This window comes from Gekko japonicus, unplaced genomic scaffold, assembly GCF_001447785.1.
Source record: "Gekko japonicus isolate JY-2015 unplaced genomic scaffold, Gekko_japonicus_V1.1 scaffold232, whole genome shotgun sequence".
Taxonomy (NCBI): Eukaryota; Metazoa; Chordata; class Lepidosauria; order Squamata; family Gekkonidae; genus Gekko; species Gekko japonicus.
The window spans coordinates 1,260,038-1,275,562 of NW_015162481.1; the positions used below are offsets into that span (position 1 = coordinate 1,260,038).

The 15,525-nt window shown below is 46.7% G+C and overlaps 1 protein-coding gene across 1 annotated transcript in view; it reads left to right on the forward strand.

The window, feature by feature from the left end:
• Positions 1 to 9,314: 9,314 nt before the first annotated feature.
• Positions 9,315 to 15,525, forward strand: part of NIPAL2 (NIPA like domain containing 2) — a 132,921-nt gene continuing 126,710 nt past the window's right edge. Inside the window, exon 1 of the mRNA XM_015405854.1 lies at positions 9,315 to 9,852. Within this exon, the coding sequence (XP_015261340.1) occupies positions 9,315 to 9,852 (538 nt within the window). The remainder of the gene's footprint in view (positions 9,853 to 15,525) is intronic.

The following is a 15,525-nucleotide window of genomic DNA, read 5'->3' on the forward strand; positions in this document are numbered from 1 at the left end:
AGGAATGCATTCTGTCGGCCCAAGGTGCCACTGGACACCTGTTTAATGAAGTTTAGACACTTCCTTGTTTTTACAAAATGAACAGCTGAGTATATACATGGTGCTCCATTCAGTGACAGATGTCTGAGACGTGTTGAGCGCTTGGATGTACCTAATGGCAAGAGAGATGGAAGGCTTCTGTGTCTGTGAATATGTGATCTAAAGATTAGGAAGGTGGAATGCCTTTGCCGCTTTCTGCCTAACACATAGAGAGCGTTGTAAGAAAAGATCGAAACGCTGCCACAAGTCAATATACTCTAAATATTATTGTATTGTTTGCAAATGGGAAAACTATTTGTTAATTTTATAGAACGGGTATGTTGAAGAAGTGTTATAATCCAATTGGAGGCGGGGGCTCGGGCAAGGAAAATGGTGCTGACGTCTGTGTGGCTCTCCAGGGAACCTGATCTTTTCCCAGTGGCATAATACCGCTGTTCAATTCACCTTCTAATGCCAGATTTAAACATGATGCTGATGAGGCAAAATCAGTCTGCAGCTGCCTGGCATCTTCCCTAAACTGGGCTGCTCCCTATGCACAGCAGCTACGGAAGCCACAGCGTTACTTTGCACAGGTTAAATGAGAGACGCTGGGTGAGTGGGAAGTCCCACGGGGGAGAGGGCGTTTGTCTCACCAGCATCATGTTTAAATCAAGCCAAGGGAGGAAGAGGAGGGTTGAGGGCTGAGTCCAGGTCTGTCTTGTTCTGGAGGAGGAATTAGTCACCAGAGCAAATCTCTCTTGATGATGATATCTTTACAAACTTCAGGAGTAAAACCACGGGCTTTCCTTTAGAGCTCTCTTTTACAGCATTTTTGGGTTGTTGTTTTTCTTGCTCCGTCTCAAGGAGTTCCTTGTCCTCTGCGTTTTTCGAGAACTAGAAATTGAATGTGACAGCCACATCTGTTCTGTGGATTTCTCAGAGTGATATCAGATTGGCGGTTGCATCAGGGCAGGCAGCGTTCAAATGAATGCATCCTTTCTCTATGCAGGTGGTCCTGGAGCGCTTCAAAACACCCGTGGCTCTCATCCATAGACCTCAAAAGAGCTCGATCCATTTCAATTAGCCTGGCCTCAGCACAGGCCTTTGAGGAAATGCTTATTGCTTTATGATATAAATAAGACCCATGGGAAGGCTGGCAGGATGGACTGGTTGCTACCTGAAGATTGGCAGCTCTCAGCAACTGGCCAGGTCCAGAAATTACCTCCTATTCTAGCAGAAATGTTTTTTCTGCACAATTTCTGACTAATTCCCCTGCTGAAGCCCAAGTTGGTCTATGTAACCCCAGGGAGGATTTGGGCACTTAATATGCTCCTAAGTGTCCTCTCCCCCTTATTGCACAAGGCATGTCTACTGGGAAGCTGAGGGTCACCACTCTGGCCAGCAGGCGAGGTGGAGCAAAACTTGAAACAGCCGTCACTGAACAAGGAATGTGCAGACACCCGCCAGTTTGGCTCACAGTCACCCTATCTATTTAAACAATTGCTTGCTGAGTGGAGCAGTGGGGCAGCAAGGATGGGGGGGGTAGGGAGGGGGGAGTAGAACTCAATCAGGCTGTGTAAAAATGAGCATGGGTGGAAAAGCTGATTTCTCTGTGCTGCACTTTAGGAAGAAGTTTGCCTGACGGCCAAGAACAGTCGGACGACCTGATAGAAAATCAGCTCCCTCTTCAAAACTGGCAAACAGAATGACTCAAGTTGAGGTCTTTCACATCACCCATTACTTGATCCTTTTAACTGGAGAGGCTGGGGCTTGAATCCGGCACCCTCTGCATGCCAGGCTGATAAGCCACTAAGCCATGACCTTCTTTTGCTTTTTCTCTCACCAGAATGATGCAGCAATGGGAGAAACTGTGTAAGCCAATTCTCTCACTTCTATGCAAATTTAAAGGTAACTTTATATGAATGACCTTTATTTGGGAGTGGAGTCCATTGACATTCATACTTTAAGACTGGGGGGGGGAGGAAAGAACGTAATGTCTAACAAGATTTATTGCTGTTGGACCTGTTGTTCAAGCTGCCTACAGTGTTTAAAGAGTGAGATCATCTATGTGAAAACTAGTGTATTTCCTTTTGCTTTGGGAAATAGGGTCAGTTGTCCTTTGAACTGGAGAAAGAACTGCAGGTTTGCGGGCACTCCCTATGTGGAGCTGGCTTGACACTGAAGCACAAAAGCGAAGGAGAAAAATGGAGCCATGCAGTTTTTGGTGATCTGCAGAAAGGACGGATACTGCTTCTGGGGAAAACCAGCTGACAGTGTCATGTTAAGTCTGGGAAACATGGAAGTGACTTCAGGATTACTGAAACATATCTATGGACACGCTTTTAAAATCAATTAAATAATAATAAAACATTAATAAATAAGATGGGTTGCATCAGCATCTCTCATTTTGAAATTCAGTAAAGAAAATAAAATGAACCATTGAGTTAATACTTAGCACTGATAATGATGTTACAAATAACGTGTCTAGGGTGTTAATCAAAAGGTATTATACCAAAATTTATTTATTGAAATGTTTATACCCTACTTTTCTCCCCAGTGAGGACAGAAAGTAGCTTACCAACTTCGTTCTCCCCTCCTCCTCCAGTTTATCTTCTCAACAGACCACCCTAGGAGTTATTTTAGGCTGAGAAGAAGTGTCTGGCCCAAGGTCACCCAGGAAACTGCTGTGGCAGAGTGGAGACTCGAAACGGTTTCTCCCTGATCCTAGTCTGATTCCCTAACCTCTGGACAACACTGGCTCTGTTGCAGCAGTGCTGGCCTTGTTTCTGGGAAATTGTTCCTGCTTCTCCACATGGGAGCACGGAGTGCCTGTGAACTCCAGCAGTGCTGCTGCTCGTGTGCACAGCGGGGAACGTCCGCTCAGCAAGGCTCCAAATCTAGCAATCACCCCAATGAACCGAGATGACAAGAGGCTTCGGGGGCTCAGAGGACTACTAGAGCTGTGTTTTCGCTGCTACCCAATCTGTTTACAAGATCTTGTGGCTTAAAGGCCAGGGATAGAATCTGAGAAAGACTGGGAATTTAAGAACAAGGAAGTAATCAAGCATAATGGTGAAGGTTAGGGTTTGCTTTTCACCTTCAGAGAGCCTGTGAACTTAAGCAAAAGTACACACAATTTCAAAAGCTTGAAGTATGTAACAACCGAGCAACCTTTTTAAACTCCAAGCATCTCATTCTTGACACAGCAAACAGTAACCTAGAAACATATGCGGGGAGCAATAACAGTCATAAATCTTATGAGATTATGTGTTCCTAATGCTAGATTTCAGTCTGATCCATTCTGTTAACAGTGCCAGACTTCAACAGGGTTCAATCAAGTTTGGCTTAATCTGAATTTATTTACTCTGGGCGAAGATGATGATTCATTGAGTATGTCTGTAGTCCAGACGGTTGAACTAATTTATCAGGCATTTTGATGGACTGGTGATTTGTTTTCTTTGAATATTCCTTTGTTTATTTATATCATCATCATCAGAGGAAGAGGAGATCTGGGATGCAGAAGGCAAGAGCTGCAAGTTCTGCTATGAATTAAACATTTGGAGCAACGAGCCCATTTACTAGGAATGGTAAACACCTTGCAGATTGACATTCAGACAGAGCTGGACTGGAGATGAATAAACTCAAAGAGAAGGCATGGCTTTGCCGTAGATTATGATTAGCATTTTCACCCATGGAGCAATGTTACAGTGGTATAAAGTGAGAAGATGACCCCCCCCCCCAGACGTTTGTACAGCTGATGGTTGTACAGCATATGGGGCACTGACGGTTGGAAGCTGCTTGCTTTAATGAACATCGATGGCCTGTGATGTCAGGTGGCTACTAGCTACGGGACACTCCCTACTTACTTGTTGGGTCTGGAGGGAAACTGGAATGTAGCCAGCAAGGAGACACAAGTTTTTGAGTTTTGAAGCTGGGTGGCAAGAAGGGATCCACGGGAAACTGCTTGAAGAGCCTGCTCTTCTCTTTTGGAGTGAAATGGAGCTGCTTAACCTCTTATTTTGTTCTGTCATGGTCATTGTCCACTTCTCCATAGTCAACATTCATATTTGTAAATAAACAGGTATTACTAACATCCTGTTTTCTCTGACCTGATCAGGATAGCCTGATCTCATCAGATCTTGGAAGCTAAGCAGGGTCGGCCCTGGTTAGTATTTGGATGGGAGACGGCCAAGGAAGTCAAGGGTTGCTACACAGAGGCAGGCAATGGCAAGCCACCTCTGAACGTCTCTTGCCTTGAAAACCCCCACAGGGGTCACCATTAGTCACCCATGACTTGACAGGCAGGACAACAACAACAACATCATTCCATTTACAGCTATTAATGACGACAGTCCCATTCACTTCCAGTAATAAAAGCTGAGGAGGATGGTGTATCTTGGGGGAATGGCATGGGGGGTGGGGTTGAGCCACCCTGCCTGAGTGCCCCCGGCCCCCAATCCAAATCATGCCTCCCTCCAGCAGCTATTTTTAAATTAAATTCAAGATATCCAGAGTGCTCAGATTTTCTTCACTGATTTCATGAGGCTCACCTAGCTTGGCTGCAGAGTTCTTCCAGTCTAAGTCTGTTGCAATCAATGGGCTTGGGGGTGGGGGTGGGAAATGCTGTCAAGTCACAGCTGACTTATGGTGGCCCCCATGGAGTTTTCAGGGCAAGAAACGGACAGAGGTGGTTTGCCGTTGCCTCTCCCTAGACTTCTTTGGTGGTCTTCTATCCAGCTGCTAAGCAGGGCCAATCATGCTTAGCTTCCGAGTTCTGAAGAGGTCAGACCAGCCTGGGCCATCTAGGTTACTGGACTTAGACTGGGGAAACTTTGCCTAGGACCACACTGTAAGTCATTTTGTTTCTCTCTGTGTTGCTGATAGGAGTGCACGTTGAGAGAAAATGGCACAGCGGACTCTGCCTGATGGAGGAAGAGGCACAAGTGCGACTTTGTTTGTTAGCCTCTGTCCGTGGTCTGCAGTGCTGTCTGCTCGCATGCCACCATAGGCAAGCAAAATGTTGCCCCTGTGCCCAGTAGAGCACAATGGATACCACTCATATCAAAGCACTTCCCGAGCCTGTTAGTCACCCATGTGATTGGAAAGATACTGTCTTTACTGACCAGAGCTGTATGTAACTCTGTTGATGGGTAAACGTCTCTCTCAGCTACAAAGGTAGAGAGTCATTCTCTCCCTTACCCTTTCCTCTGACCTTCTTGACTTCTAAACTAAACAGCTGAACGCTGGGATAACCATATTTTTATATATTATCAAATGCAGGTAATCCCCCCCCCCCCGAGTTCTGGTAAGCTGTAATAACTGTATGACTGAATGGGGCATTTCTAGTTTGAGTTTTAATTTTTATCCCAAAATAACATACTTTATAGTGGAGAAAGGTGAGAAAAGGTATTTGAGTTAGGAGTAGCTAGGATAATGGTTTGAAATTGTCTTGGCATTCAGAAGCGACTCTGCCTACATACTTTTGAGCTTTTCCACAGCACCGGCTGAAAGCAGCTCCAGGCATTATCAAAAGAGATCATGTTTTTTTCTCCCACTGTAAACCTTTCTTCATGGTGGAAAGTACCCATGCGGAGGAAAAATAAGTTGAAACGGCATGTGTGGAGCTGCCTTCTATCACACAGAGTTCTGTTAAGTGCACAGAATATGCCTGTGATGAAGTTAATAATACATGATGTATGATCTAGACAAAGTTATGCCAGTTCCAGTCCCAGTGCCAAGAGCACTTGTATGCATATGAGCATCTAGGTGAAAATTAGTTATGTCTTTGGAAGGATCTTCATGGCTGCGATTGGATAATGGACTATGTAGAGTGGTATCCTGATCTTTACCAGACAACAGATATATTAGATGGTAACCATGAAGACCATCCAGGGAAGTGTGATATTAATGGAGAAGATACAAATTGAACTTATTGAGGAACATAAATCACAACTAAATGAAAAGTTATGCATCCATATCCAGTTGCCTTCATGGCATGCACAGCTGCAAGGACTGCATATCACACAGCTGGCCACAAGATCAGTAATCACTCCAATCGTCAGTTTGGCAAGGATGGGCTCCCTCATTGACTTTCTAAATGGGGTTGCGTGCACATGAACAGCTGGATGAGAGGGGAAGAAATGTTCCCCCAGCCCCTTGTTTGTACATACTGTTTCTGATCCGGCTACAAGATATGCCTGTGGGAGTCTCTTTTGCACATATATGCCCTCTAGCTGGATTGGAGGGTAACTTGAGCAGAGTCTTAATCACCTTTTTAGGTTGGCGCTCAGTCTTGTCTTGGCAGATGGTTTGACCACCATCGCCCCTTAGGAAAACCCCCCCAAATGATTAAATGATGGGGTCCAGGGATCTGTGTGGGAGGGGTGATTTGGTTCTCTCCTGATGGATTTTTTTTTTGTAGTTCCTTAACACTGTTACTCAAACCTGGGCTGTGTACCTTTAGCTACATCATGGTGGTGGGAAGTGCAGTCAAGTCATAGCTGATTTATGGTGACTCCGTAGGGTTTTCATGGCAAGAGACATTCAGAGATGGTTTGCCATTGCCTGCCTCTGCATAGCAGCCCTGGACTTCTTTGGTAGTTTCCCATCCAGTACTACTACTACTACTACTACTACTACTACTACTACTACTACTACTATACTTTATTGTCATTGTACATAGTACAACGAAATTAAAGGTGCAATCATTCATTCATCATCAGGGCCAATCCTGCTTAGCTTCTGAGCTCTGATGAGATTGGACTCACCTGGACCAGCCAGGTCAGTACAGCTGCATCAGACCTATTATATTATTATTAGTGTGGTGGCTACTGTTATGTTCTTATGTTCTTATCAGTATCTGATGCCTTTTCAGATATTTATTTGATTCAGAAATAAATTCTGATTACCTGTTCTTGCTAATCAGTATTGCTTCTAGCTCTCTTATCTAACCCCCTTCCCTGTTCATCTTGCCTACTTCATTTCCCCCTATTTATTTCCCCCCATAAACGCAGTTTGGTTTAATGGGTTGTGCTTTGAGGTGACCATGGATATCTTAAAAAGGTTAGAACACATGTTTATACCAATGACGGTCATGACACATCTTTTTGCTGGTATCCATTCCTGGATGTTTCCTTTGTCTCTCCATATGGAGGATCCATTTGGGGCTATAATGGTTAAAGTACATGTTTAATCCTTAAAAAAAATCTATACTGGTGGCAGCCCTGAACTGGAGAGCCCAGGCTAGCCTGATCTTGTCAAACCTCAGAAGCTAAGCAGGGTCATCTCTGGTTAGTACTTGGAGGGGAGATCACCAAGGAAGTCCAGGGGCTGGAAGTCTAGGGCTGCTACACAGGGGCAGGTAATGACAAACTACCTCTGAAAATCCTGTGGGGTCACCATAAATTGGTTGTGACCAATATTCCCTCTAAGCTGTGGAGTCCTGTGAGCAAAAATTCTACTTGGTGAGCTCCTGGCATGAAAGTTGTGAGCGAGCGATTGAGTTCCTGCATAATTCAGTTTGCTCTGGAGCCCTCCATCCTGAGCTAAGACAGAAATGTGTGAGCCGGAGGCTAAAAAACAGTGAGCTAGCTCACACCAACTCAGCTTAGGGGAAAACACTGGTTGTGACTTAGCTCACACCAACTCAGCTTAGGGGGAAACACTAATGATGGCAACCCCACCCCTTGGATCATATTTTGCAAATAAGGATGCCACAAGCCATGTATTGGGCAAGTTCTCTAGGCAAGGACATTGTGCTTAGTAACAGCATCTGCCCTTGGGCCAAGCCTCAGATCTCCCCACCTTGCATGAGTTGGCTCTGTGGCTGTAGAGGCGACTGCACTGGTCCTGCTCTGCCTCTTTCTGCCTTGCAAGCCACCCTGCCATCTACACAGTAGGTCCATTCATTGTTTGTTCATGGTGCTGCCTGGTGACTGGGGGGGACACGGGAGGAGAGCAGGGCTTCCATCTGGTGATGGTGGGCATGTGCATGCCAGAAAACAGGGTCAGGCCTCTAGCAAGCAGCAGAACAACCCTTTGAGGGGGTTAGCTCTCTGCTGGTTGTCCGCAGGGGTGTTCAAGCACCCCTAATTGCAACCAACGTGCTTAGATGTGCCGTACTGTGCACAGGATGAGTCTGCTTGGCTGGAAACAATGTCTGGTTCCACTGATGCCCAGTTTAATCCAGGATAGGATGCCTGTTCCTTCATGGATTGTACATTTCCCCCCCCACCCATCATCCACTTCTCTCTTGATGTCCTTGCAATTGTGAGAGACACAGCAGCTGCTGAAGACAAGAGGGCATAAGTAGGTGCCAATTTGTATCTGATCTCATTTTATAATGAGCTTTTGTCCATCTCTTTATATGGAAATGTAGTACAATGCAATGGCTCCTCAATGAGAGGCTTCTTCCAAATTGAATATGGCAACCCCAGCTTGGGCAGAAGGGGGGGGAAAGACTGTGTTCTGGTGATTATATTTTACTCCGCGTTCTCTGAGCACCCAAATGCTTTTCAAGATAATCAGTCCTGTCTGCAAAAATAATCTGCCAGCGTATATCTGAGGACAAGAGAGGACAAGATGTTGCAAACATACCTGACATGTTTAAACACATCCTTTCAGCTTTTCTGCCTCCTTCCAAATCGCTTATGACTGATACTAATAATAAAATAATTTATCTTGGATGGTTGGTTTTTGTTTCTCATCATTAAGGAATGAAATGATTGTTTTCATCTCTGCTACGGATTCCATCTGGAGGGTCTAGTGAGGTCTGTGTTGGTAAACAATGTTACTTCAGTATCCATAATGCTCCACCCCAGATTTACATACATGTAGGCATCAGTGTCAGGTGCACGCCAGGATCATGAGGACATGAAAATGTCCTTAGTGAATCAGATCAAAGGCTATGTAGATTAGTAGTCTGCGTCCCATATAGGTCATCCAGATGGCTGCAAAATTCACACATAGGCCATGATGGAGTCAACCACCTTCCCTCAATTAGACCCAGCATCTGTTACTCAGAGTTATACTGTCTCTTAGTACAGAGGTTCCATCTTTAGCTCTCAAGGCTAATCACCGCTGATATTGTCCATTAACTTTTTAAATCCCCCTTGAAAGCCATGTGGGTTCTGTCAGAGGAGGGGGAAATGAAGTTGTAAGCTGCTTTGGGTCCCAATTGGGAAGAAAAATGGGGTATAATTTCTAAATAGAAAGTGACAACATTTTTAAATAAAATAGGAGATTGATGAAGATAGTGGCCATCACTGTACATTCACTCCACCCAGTAAAGCACAAGCATGCACACAGGAGGGGCCACCGAGGGTGGGGCTGCGGCGGGCCGGGAGGGCGCCCCCCTTCCCTCTGCCCTGCGGTGCTGTTGCCCCCACGCCCCTCCTCCCCCTCCTGCAGCGATCCCACCTTGCGGGGTCATCGTGCACCCCGCAGCACCCAAGTCCAGTGCCATCGTGGACAGGGCCTGCCGGCTCCCCGGCGCCTTCGGCCTCCTGCAGCAGCTGCCCCTCCTTCTTCCTGTTGCCCGCCCACCCCCTGATGCCAGCGGCTGGGTGGATCCTGCCGGGGGGATCTGGTTTTGTGGAGGGGTCATGTGCCCTGGTCCAGCAGGGGGCGAGGGAGCCATCGCTGGGAAGTGGTGGGCCGGCGGCAGCAGGGCAGGGTGCGCGGCTTTCTCCGTCGAGAGCCTGCTTGGGACGATTTGTGTGCGCCGCGGTGCTGGGCCGGGGAAGATCCCTAGCCCGGGGAGGGGGAGAGTTGTGCAACGGCGGCCGCTGCTGCAGACGTCTGGCAGGCTGCTGGGCTTGGCTCGGCTGGGATCAAGTGAGCCTCCCCTGCGCCCCTGACTGCTTGAGGGACTGGACCGGCTGCCACCCTCCCAGGGGGACGTGCCGGAAGGGCAGGCGAAGTGGCGCGCTGAAGCAGCACGCACCCAGAAAGTCATGTGTGTGTGTATGGGGAAGAGGCAGCAGTGGCCAGGGCGCAGAGTGCTTTTGGCGGGGGGCTTTTGGCGCCCCCATGATGGCCCCACGCTCTAGGCGAGAGTCTAGCTCACCTAGTGAGCGGGCCGGCCCTGGGTGTAAACAAAGATGGTGTTAGGAATTATGGGACTGTGGAACTAACTGGATGTGTGTGTGGCATAAGCCATGCTCCCCAGTTCTCCATGAATGTCTCCTACACAAGGGCTATAGAAAACGAACTGCCCTAGAACCTTTCTCAAGTGGCTCTGCCCTGGATGGCCCAGGCTAGCCTAATCTCATCTGATCTCAGAAACTAAGCACGGGAGACCACTGAGGAAGTCCAGAGTTACTATGGAAGAAGAAGAAGAAGAAGAGAAGAGATTGGATTTATACCCTGCCCTTCACTTGGAGTCTCAGAGCGGCTTACAAACTCCGTTCCCTTCCCCTCCCCACAACAGACACCCTGTGAGGTGGGTGGGGCTGAGAGAACTCTGACACAAACTGCTCTTTTTCAAGGACAGCTGTGCCAGAGCTTGTGACTGACCCAAGGTCACATCAGCAGGTGCAAGTGGAGGAGTGGGGAATCAAACCCGGTTCTCCCAGATCAGAGTCCACACACTTAACCACTACACCACACAGCAAAGCACCTCTGTTTGTCTTTTGCTTTGAAAACCTGGGGTCACCATAAGTAGGCTGTGACTCAATGGCAATTTCCACCACCACAGCTCAAGTGAATCCCACTAATTTCACTAGGGTTTCACAGGAGCAGATGGTATCCTACAATATCCTTTCCACAACTGGAACAAAAGCTGTTGAGCCTCATACAGGGCCAGTTCATAAACTCTGAAACCATTTGTGCATGCCAAATATCTTCATGGCTGACATACTTCAACCATGTTGGCAGGCAGGCATCCCTTCCCCATGGTGAGATACCCAAGTATGGCAGGCAAAAATAGGGCAGGGTGGAAGGTGGTGGTTTAGAGTGTCAGACAAAGATGTGGGAGACCTTCTTTAAAATCCCAGCTCCGTTTTGGAACTAAGTAACCACAGTCAGTCACTCCCCTTTCAACCTAACCTATCTTATAGGTTTAGTATGAGGATATCACTTCACTTCCCCGAGTTCCTTGGAGGAAGGGCATACTAAAAAGTTACTACATACATGGAAAATGGGCCGTGTCACCCAGAAACAGCAAATCTTCATGTGGTTGCATCAGGGCATGTGTTATTTCCTCCACGGATGTGCCCACGTCACCTGAACAGTATTTGCAGAAGGTCTGAAATCTCTTGAACTCGCCCACAAAGGCAGCTACTGTCCTCTGGGGGGAGGGGGAGTCCCACTTAGAACAGAGCTACTGAGAAGATAATGGAAACCTGTCCAATTTTTGTGCCCCACAGGGCTTGCCAAACATCTGTTGTTGCATTATTTTACCCACATTGGCATATGGCATCAGAGCATGTTAATTAACATTGTTTCTCTAAAACGTTTAAGAGATCTTTGCATCTTGTTTCAATTAGCTGACTGTTGCCACTTGAAGGAAAAGATCAACCGTTACTGGAATACAGCATTTCTGTAACAAGAAACATGATTATGATGATCCTCTCTCATCCCATACTTCCTTATCTCCTCCGTGCAGCCGTAAAGTCGGTCCCGGGGCTCCATCGCGGGAAACGTGGATCCGGACGAAATTTCGTCTTACACTTTTCTTCCAGCTCCACACACACACAGCTCCATTTTTCTTGAAATCTCTGCGCCGGAGCCACTTGCTTTAGGTGGAAAGTTATATAATCAGTTTAAAATAGTACATTTTTGTGAGTAATGGAATAGGCATGGGTGAATTTAGATGCCTTCTGTGCAATCAGAACCAAAAAGACTAGAGTGTAGGGTGTGCATTCAAAAAACAACTCATCGAAATCTGACCCAAACCAAAGCCCATTGCTAATATAGATATTAGTAATTCATACGAAAATTTTCCACACATTCAGAAGTAATGAGAAAAAGTCATGAATTCTCTGGATATATTTTCTGGCACTGCTTTGTTGGTGTTTTCTTCGGTTCCATGAAATGTGGGGTGGGGTGGGGTGGGGTTCCATTTCCAGCAGTGACAGACAGGCATCTTGACCAACCAGCACTGCTCTTGAGACAAAGAGAACTCTGCTGACATGTTTGCTTTTTATGACTAGCATTTATTTTCACAAATCACTGCTCTGTTAAGGAGTGCTGTATGGACCCATATAACAAAGAGTGGGGAACCCCCCTGTCATGTTGAGCATGTTTCTTCCCAAGAGAACACAATCTCACCTTGTGCTTTGCATTGCTAAGTGTCTGATTTTCTACAGGGCATGTGTGTAAAAGAGTTGGTGTTCCATTCCTGGTTTTGTGTTTTAATTGAGATAGATGGTGAGATGCTGTTTACCTTCTTAATACCCTTAGTGTACATATTGACTCCATCACCATCAACAATGGGCATTAGCTCATCCCACAGACTGATGCCAGTGTGGGAAGAGGCAATTAATGAGGTGGCACTCCAGTTCAGTGGCCCACTGGGAAATTTCCCTGTAAGTTAAATGGCCAGTCCCCGTCGTCCCCCCCAAACTAAAGCATGAAGGTGACAGGAGCTAAAGACTGCACCCTCCCATGGCTTACTTGGCATTTCTTTCCTGGCCAGGTACTAGAAGTCAGCTAGACTGGAGAAGGAGGAGGAGGAGATTGGATTTACACCCGACCCTTCGCTCGAAGTCTCAGAGTGGTTTACAATCCCTTACCCTTCCCCTCACCACAACAGACACCCTGTGAGGTAGATGGGACTGAGAGAGCTCTCCCAAGAACTCCTAGTGAGAGAACAGTTCTGAGAGAACTGTGGCTTGCCCAAGGCCACCCAGCAGCTGCATGTGGAGGAGTGGGGAATCAAACCTGGTTCTCCCAGATTAGAGTCCATACTGCTAACCACTACACCAAACTGGCTCTATGCTGACATCAACTAAGTGCAGTGAGGTAGCAATATTTATGTCTGCAGGTTTTCACTCCCCTTGCACATCCACTCTGTTGTTGCTTAAAAATAGACACCTACCCCAAGAAAGAAAAACTCACATGCCAGTTTTCACATTTCCTGGGAAGTGAGATTGTTGTTGTCCTCTAAACTAACATGGGGATGCATTCCCCTATCTGGTTGAAAAGCAATAGGGAGCATCCCTTCTGTGCCAGGTACAATCCCATGTATTTCCCCACTGAAATGAATGAAAACTAATTCAGAATAACAATGCATAAGTCAAGCAGGTCTCCGGAGAGGCCGCATATAAACTCCTTAAATAAACAGTGGCATAAAAATAGATATTAGAGACCAAAATTTCCCCAAACCAACTAAATAACATTTTTGTGTATATACCAGTGGGTGTATATCTGCCTGTTATGATCTTGAAAGACACAGGTATGTATGCTGATCAGCCACTGTACTTTACTGTCAGCACTTTGGTGGGTATTTGTGAGTAGCATTGCTCTTGGAGCTTTGTACATATTCCTTCACATTTGATTTTGCCTCATTTGATTATTCATCAGTTGCTAACGCAATGTGTGACCTGAAAGTGTGATCAAACAGCTTTTTGGGGGGGAGCTAGGGGGACACATTTCTGGTCCCCCTAGGGGACCATGAAGCCATGATATTTGCTTTTATATAATGTTTGGGTTGGGACCAGAGGTCATTTCGTAGAAAAAGAGCTAGGGGAACTCATTAGCATAACTCATTAGCATATGCCACACCCCCTGACATCACTGGAAGTGTGTCATAAGGCCACACCCCCTGACATCACCGGAAGTGTGTCATAAGGCCACACACACCGCCCCCAACGGTCCCGGCCGCCACCACCGGCCTTGCAGCTCCACTGCCAAGCCCCATGAGGGGCCCGGTGGTGGACCTGCAAGGCTGGCAGGAGTGCAAGGAAGCCCCGCGAAGGCCCTCCCTGGCCCCAGACAGGCAGGGGTGGGGAGAGGCAGGGAGGAAGCAACTTACCCTCCCTCTTCTCCTGCCTCCTCCTGGCTGAATGAGGGCCGGAAGCAGGGCGGCCGGAAGCAGGGGGCGGGGCTTCGTCATGTGCCCCGCCCCCCATACCTCACCCGGGGGAACTGCGTTCCCCCGCGTTCCCCCGCGAAATGACCTCTGGTTGGGACTGAGCAATGTGAGAGTGTGAATCTTTGTTATGTGGGATGCATGGTGGATCCTAGCAGCTTTAGTGGGAGATGACACCAAAGTTCTATCTGTGGTGTCTGATCTGGGATGGCTCTTTTACGCAGGCATGCCATGGCTTAGTGTTTTAGCCATCCAGGGTTGAACATGAATACACGAATTGTCAAGTAGGGAAATGGCTTGAGCCTCTCAGCTGCACAGACAAGACAAACACTTGGTTCACACCTATGACAGTTCTTGATATGGAGCAGGCCTTGGGTTGTACGTGCATGGAAGGATAATTTACGAGCCAGTAAGACTGTACAGCATGGCGTGTGTGGAGGTATTTTTTGATACGCATCACTGCTTGGAAGCTGCATGGTCCCATTGGTTAACATGTTTTTCCTCCATGTGGCTACAGCCAAGGGACAGCTCATTTTGGGGGATTTCAGCATGTATCAGCTGGGCCAAGGGCCATTCTCTTGGCAGTGGTCTTCACCAGGAGAGGGAAAGGAGGACAACGGCCACATGGGCTGCCTCTGCAGTTGCTGTAAAGCCAAGCACGTCGGCCCCCATCACACAATTCACTTCATTCCTCATCAATCAATTCATCTGGCTTATCACTCTGAGATGCGTCTCGCTCTGAAAATCCCAGGACAAGATTTCTGCCCATCACAGTGGGAGTGGGATTCATTTCGTTGCTGCATTCCAGCTCTTTCTCTCCACCCTCCGATGGGTGTCTTCCTTCTAGATCCCCCCATTTTCAATGTATTAGCTTGAATTAGTTCAGTATAATGCACATTTTTATCATTATCATTTCAAATATACAAACTTTAACAGTTCTTTGATATTATCTGTCCGCGCTGGTTGTTTTTTTGCAACACCTCCAATTTGTTATAATCTGCTAGAGTGAGTATAAACTGACTTAACGTGCTGTTTATTCATCTCTTCCAGATCATTAATATAGATGCTAAATAAAACCAGATCTAAGCCAGATCCCTCTGTTATCCCACTGGATACTGCCTGACAAACTCTATGCATGGCTGTTTATCATTCATTCATTACACTCTGCTTATGGGGCTCAGCCTGTTTTTAATCTACATGACAGTGCTTGTACTTAAGCCAATTGACATTAATTTTTTCTAGTAATATTTCTGTACCAGAAGTTTTGTTCATTCAGGCCTGCCTGCATTAGAATTTGCTTAACTACTATTTCCTACCAGGTCTGTTCATGGGTCCTAGATGTTTGGGGATCCTGGAAGTTTGTTCAGGTAATTCTTTTCCTTCTCTGACCTCCATGTTCTTTCTTCCTTCCTTCCTTCCTTCCTTCCTTCCTTCCTTCCTTCCTTCCTTCCTTCCTTCCTTCCTTCCTTCCTTCC